The sequence below is a fragment of the Clarias gariepinus genome, chromosome 11, assembly GCF_024256425.1.
Source record: "Clarias gariepinus isolate MV-2021 ecotype Netherlands chromosome 11, CGAR_prim_01v2, whole genome shotgun sequence".
Lineage (NCBI taxonomy): Eukaryota > Metazoa > Chordata > Actinopteri > Siluriformes > Clariidae > Clarias > Clarias gariepinus.
Window position 1 is genome coordinate 22,397,975 of NC_071110.1, and position 6,501 is coordinate 22,404,475.

At 38.6% G+C, this 6,501-nt stretch overlaps 1 protein-coding gene across 1 annotated transcript; it reads right to left on the reverse strand.

Annotated features, from left to right (window-relative positions):
- Nucleotides 1-509: 509 nt before the first annotated feature.
- On the reverse strand, nucleotides 510-5,772 carry vps26b (VPS26, retromer complex component B). Its single transcript, XM_053507469.1, has 7 exons — nucleotides 5,615-5,772; nucleotides 5,092-5,388; nucleotides 4,832-4,988; nucleotides 4,389-4,553; nucleotides 2,972-3,147; nucleotides 1,097-1,239; nucleotides 510-984 (listed from the first exon to the last, which is right to left on the reverse strand). Exons 2-7 carry the CDS (start codon nucleotides 5,312-5,314, stop codon nucleotides 853-855), a joined length of 996 nt encoding a protein of 331 aa, XP_053363444.1. The 5' UTR covers nucleotides 5,315-5,388; nucleotides 5,615-5,772; the 3' UTR covers nucleotides 510-852.
- Nucleotides 5,773-6,501: the final 729 nt, after the last annotated feature.

Sequence of the window (6,501 nt, forward strand, 5' to 3'; positions counted from 1 at the left end):
CGTCACCACTACAAAACTAGTTGTTTGTCTTGCTTTTTTTTAAGGTATACTTGCTCTTTCGCACAGTACTGTACATACATACTCGTGTTAGCAAACTTTATAGTGAAGGAAATATGGATGCATGTTGACTGATCTGACTGTGTGTGTGTGTGTGTGTGTAAAATTTTATATATATTCTTCGATAGAGGTCCAAATATTACTCAAACACTGCATACTGCATACCTTTCCTAATTCTAGCACCGCAGCACAATAGGGTCAGTGGTAGCTTAGTTGTTAAGGCTATGGTTTGGAAGGTCCCAGGTTCAAATCCCACAACCACAAATTTGCCACTTTTAGGGCCGCTGAGCAAGGTTCTTAACTTTCAACTGCTTAGATGTATAACCAAATAGAAATGTAAGCCGCTTTGAATAAGAGCGTCTGCCTGATGTATAAATGACAATCTCACAATACTGTGTATAAAACTCCTATTATTAAAACAATTTCAAATAAATCAACCTTTGACACGAATGCAAAATATAAATTTCCCAGTGTTTACTTGAGGCTCATGTACCAGGACAGAAACAACATAATATTAATTTGTATTCACTTGTTCATAAAGATAAAAGGAATGTTTCTGAATGTACTTTATAAATGTTAGTTAAAAAGCAATATTTTGAATAGGAAGCTCCTATAGCACCTTCTTACTCATAATCAACAAGTTTGGAAGAAAAACTTTAACCTGTTTAAAAACGATGCACCTGGATGATGTTTGTAAATGATTTTCTTTCCCATGAATCCTGAACCCCTGTGCTGCTGATCCCATAGGATCTACATACTGTACTGGACTTTATATATAAACAAATAACATTTCATTTAACTGCCGTCCATTTTCGCTTGCATCGACGCAGTTGCAGGTCTTGATCCCTCAAATCTCTGAGCAGCTATGGTGGCCTGTTGGGACATACTCCTTTTTACGATGTCTCCTTTCCTCCACAGTGTGATTTCCTTCAGTGGAAAAACAAATTAAATTGATTTGACCCTTTGCTCTGCAAACAATCTATAGATGTCAAATATATTATATATATATAAATTATAAGCAGCATGAAGGATACTGCACCTGCTGTTTGAAGTAGCGTCTCTCCTCCTCGTCGATCAGGACTAGGTTGAGATAATATCGCACAGAGAACTTCTTATTGATATCTCTCATGGTGGGCGTCACCTCATAGCCAGAGAGAAATAATCTGATGGGGATTGATTCACCTAAATGATACCAAGATACAGAAACGTCAGCGTGTTTTAAATACTACAGCTATTCAAACTGCTAGAGGAGGCAACAAAGTAAGTGTTAGGGTGGGCTGTCTGGGAAAGACATCGTAAAGATATTTAATTTAAATGCTTTCATATTCTTTTCACGCCACTAATGAGTGGTGCAGGCATTACAGCACTTGTTGTCTTGTTAGCATAACGTCTCACGGCTCAGTGGTTAAATGTTTGTAGGATTTTTTTGTGCATTTCTATAAATTAGGTTGTTTCTCCTAATTTATTTTAAAAATTAATAATTTAAGCCTTTTTTGTTTGAAGTTCGATGATTACAAAAATCTAGTATCTAGACTATTTTCTATGATATATATAAAAAAAGATTTACAATACAGAAATGTGTAACCTGCTAGGATCTAGATCGAGAGAAAGTTGCTCTCACAGAGTTTACTGAACAAGATTTAAACCTTCCTTAAAGAAATGTTAAATTTTCTTCTCAGAAACTTGTTGCATCACCTAATGTCCCCATCACCTAAGGTTCAACTATTCTGATTTAGGTGTTTACAGGATGCACTTTTATTTTATCTGATTGAGCCATTATTCCATTGTGAGTGAAGTATTATGGTCCATGTAAATACAGCTATTGTAATCAGCAGATGAGCTGATTGCATTTTGGAAGTAATCCAAAAAATGTCAACTACAGTAGTTTTTCTTCAATAACTTCCTTCATATTTAAAATGTATAATTTAAGGGTATTTTGGCATACACAAAAGTTTGTTAGTGGTATAGCCTTGTCTGTGTACTTTGGTGTCAAGTTCAACTTGGTAATCTTGCCTAGGCCATCTTCCTGCAAGGACAAAACCAGTTCAACACCCCCGTTTCCCCTGTTTGAGAAAGGTCGAAATATTGGCCTGCATCATGCAAAGCAAACTGCTTAAAGAATTGTACTTGGATTACGAACCGTGTAACACATTTATTAAAACCTGGAAGGAGAAATGTGGTCAGAAAATATTTAAAAATTTGAGAGACTTCATCAAGCATTTAAGTGCACACACTGTGGCCATAATAAAACCATTTGTTAGTGAGAATAATCAGAAAAAATGCTTTAGTTTGCTTGGGAGCATAAAGATTGGACTTTGGAGCAAAGGTCATGTGGTCTGATGAGTCCACACTGACCCTATACCATGGGTGCATCGGGGTAAGAAGTCAACAGCATGAAGTGATGCACTCATCATGCATAGCGTTCTCCGTCAAAGCCTTTGAAGGCGGTGTTATGGATTTGGCTGACGTCCTGAATGACCAGATTATACCATCTATGCATTTCTTTTCTTCCCTGATGGCACAGGCATATTCCTTGACTCAAATTGTAATTCAGTGATTCTGGGAAAATGAGGAAATATTTTCACAAATGAACTGGCCCCCACATTGCACACAGTAACCAAAACCAAAGTTAGTGTGTGCAACTTTTTTGGCTAGGCAGTGAATAATGAGTTCCTGCGCCACAGTAAGAATAGAATCGTTAACTGCAAATTTCGCATTTTCTCTTTTTGATATAAAGGCTCTTTGAAAGAAAAACGTTCAGTTCTGTAATAACTCTAGAGTTGCACTATATTAGTATATAAGTACAAAAGCTCCAAATTTTATCCTATGAAGGACTTTCCCTTCCAGGCCACCACTCACCACCATTTTCAAAAAAATGGATATTAAACATCAGGTTAAAACACCTTTGCTTTACCTCTCGCTGGTGCTCCATCCATAATCTCGTATTTGGCGATGCTTTCGTTTTCGTGATATACGCTGGGTCCTGTGCCTGTTGTCTCTCGTTTTATTATATCAATTTCCATGTGCTTTATTTTTATCCTCACAAGAAGGAAGTAGATCTTCCCCACAATCACATCCTTCAAGTGATATCTACGAAAAAGAAAAAGAAAAGTGGGTTTCCCAGGACCCTAATCATCACGAAAAGATATTAACAGCTTTAACCTGCTGTAAAAATACAGTATTAAAATATACAGTGGAACCTCGGATTATGAGTAACACGGTTTACGAGTGTTCCGCAAGACGAGCAAGGATTTTTAATTAATTTTGACTTAAAAACGAGCATTGTTTTGGTTTATGAGTACCGAGTATTATGTATCACGCATGCGCTTCTTTCTTTAAGGCTGAGCGTCACATGATGACAACTGAGCCAATGGTTTTTCTCTCTCTTGCGCTGCGGAATTGTAGGTAATCGTCTCCCCTGCTGGGTCTTAGTGCTCGTCTCTCACTAGTATAATAAACATCCGTGCACGCATGTACTGTTTACTATAACAGTGTGACCATGTGTATGTGTAAAACATATTTTATTTTGTGTTTCTAAGCGCGTGTGTACAGCGCACGTGTACTGTTTCTTATAACACGTGTGCGCGCGCGTGTAAATAAAAAGAAAGTCTCACGAGAAGTTAAAAATCAATTTTTTCTCTCCCTCTCTGTATAAGCCTGTCATGTTTCACTTTATGTGTGTAGGAAGCCGAGAGAAAGAGGGGGTTGGAGGGGGGCTGTAAAGGCGAGTGTGTGTGTGTGTGTGTGTGTGTGTGTGTGTGTGTGTGTATGTATGTATGTATGTGCATGTGCGTGATTTGACACCGTGCTCCTTCACCCACACCAACACACACACACATACTCTTGCCTTTACAGCTCCCCTCCCACTCCCCACTCCTTTCGGCTTCCCACACACATACCAACACACACTCTCTGCTTAACACAAAAACTCTGTCGCGATTCTTTTCAAAGGTAAACTGCAGGTTCATTTGTTTTAGTTTTTTTACTTTACAGCATAAAGCAATCTCTCCGTTAATGTTTGTGTGTGCATGCACATTACACACACACACACACACACTACGCGCATAAACGGAAACACTTATTTGTCTGGATTTATAAAGTGCCGATTAATTTGTTTTATTTTTACTTTATAGTTTGTATAAATTCTTTTTACGTATTTATTTTTTTGGGCTGTAAGACGAATAATTTGAGTTTCCATTATTTCTAATGGAAAAAAAGACATTTGGTTTACGAGTGTTTTGAAATACGAGCCCACTTCCGAAACAGATTATGCTCGTAATCCGAGGTTTCACTCTAAACTCAAATTTGCAATGGTAAAATGGCGTACTTACTTGGATTTGTTATACTCAAACTCAATGTGCAGACAGTCTTCAATGCCAACCTCCATCTTAATGGACGAGTTTAACTCAGGATAAGAGGACAGCGTGTGCACTACGACATCCAGTTCCTTGGTGATGTTGGTCAGTCTACGGCTTATAGTCGCACGGAGGAAGTACCTGCACAACACAGACAATAAAGCACAAATAAAACAAATCCTCATAATGGAAGGTCACATGATACAGTTCTGCATTTAAAACCACAGCAAGAGCAGGACTGACTTTCCTGACTGTTAGAAAACACTGAAACTGGAGACTCGTTCCAAAAATGCTAAAAACAATCCCTGATCAATCTCAGTGCCTTTCAGACACAATGGCGAGACATAATGAAAGCACAACAAGTCCTGTCCCGAACAGACTAGCTGAAAGGAGTGTGTAAAGGGGTGTGTGTGGTTTACCTGAGTTTCACGTTCTGGCCTGTGTACGCCTCGTATGGCTTCTCGACATGAGAAAACTCGAAGTTGAAAGACTGAGAGCTGGAAAGTTCTCCAGGATGGGCCAGATCCTTAACCAGGGAGACAAACTCATGGTGGTTGCCTCTGTCATAGTACAGCTCTATACACACACACACACACACACACACACACACACACAGTTACACAATCAAAACACTTTAACAGACAGGTGTGTGGAGAGAAAAGAGGAGGAGATCCCTCACCAATCTGACCCAGGAACTCGATCTTGATGCCATAATGCTCGAGTCTCTTGCCCGGGTTTTTCAGTGTGATGTTGACTTTTCCGCTCACTGTCTCGCCGTCATAGAAGAGGAAGTACTTGTCCCTTTTGCCATCTTCGCTCTTGTGCTCGACTTTCTTCCGTGTCTCGGCATCGTTCAGCACTATGTCGAGGTCTGCGCTTTGGCCAAAGCCGAAAAAGCTCATATCTCTCTCTCTCTCTCTCTCTCACTCCCTGCGGTTATCTTGCGAAACACTTGTAGCACGGAAGTTCTGACTAGCTGAAAGTAAACGAAACACTAATACAGTTACACTAATACAGACGAGTTTAAAACATTGCACACAAACCTAATGTGTGTTTTATTTACACATCCGAACAGAGGAGTTAACGTCAAATCACAACTTACCAAAAACTGACTTTAGTTAGCAAGCTGGGTAGCAGACATTTACAGCTTTTGATGCAATTTCAGATGCTAAGAAGGACATTATTTATAATAATAATAATACCTGTGTAGCAAAACGTTTTTCATTTCTTCTCAAGCGTCGGTTGATGTAAAGAAGTGCTTTAACAACTAGTTATTTCGCAGGCTAAATCCCAAATGAATCCATATAGGGTGAATTGTGCACTACTTAGGGTAACAGAAAAGGTTGTGACAGGTACTTTATAGTGCACTTCTAGTTAAACAAAAGATCAGTTTGGAGTTCGACCCTTCTGCTAGACACTTCCGGTAAACGTTGACGTCGGTGCGAAACTTTATAATAAAAGTCTCAGGGCGGTTTCAGAGTAACCCTCCTTAAACGTCCATACGTGTACATTAGTTCTTTGATTCATTCATTTTTTTCTTTTTATATTTGAGTAACTGCTTCACAGTTCACAAAGACATGCAGATTAGGCTAATTGGTGTTCCCAATTTGCCCGTAGTGTGTGTGTGTGTGCGTGTGTGTGTGTGCCCTACTCTAACAATGTACAGAAATTGTCATTTCTTCCAAACTCCTGAGTAATGTTCTCATCTAATTTACAGAAAATAAGTACATTGTAACTTTACAATACTATTAGAACTGTTCCCCATCTTACATCAGAAGTATGTTACAACTCTTTTATATTAATAATAATAATAATAATAATAATAATAATAATTATTATTATTATTATTATTCCACCAACACCACACAGAACCAGACACAATAGAGAACCCATCCTTATTTGGGGGATAACAGATACCAGAGATTGAATTGCAGTCATACTGAGTGTTAGACAGCTGGACGTTTACTGTCACTGTGTTTAAGTTCATATGGATAAACAGTATAGGAGATGAATGAATGAATTATTGTGGTGAACTCAGAACAACACACACACACACTTACCCACTCACTGTCTTTAACCAGAGTTAAGA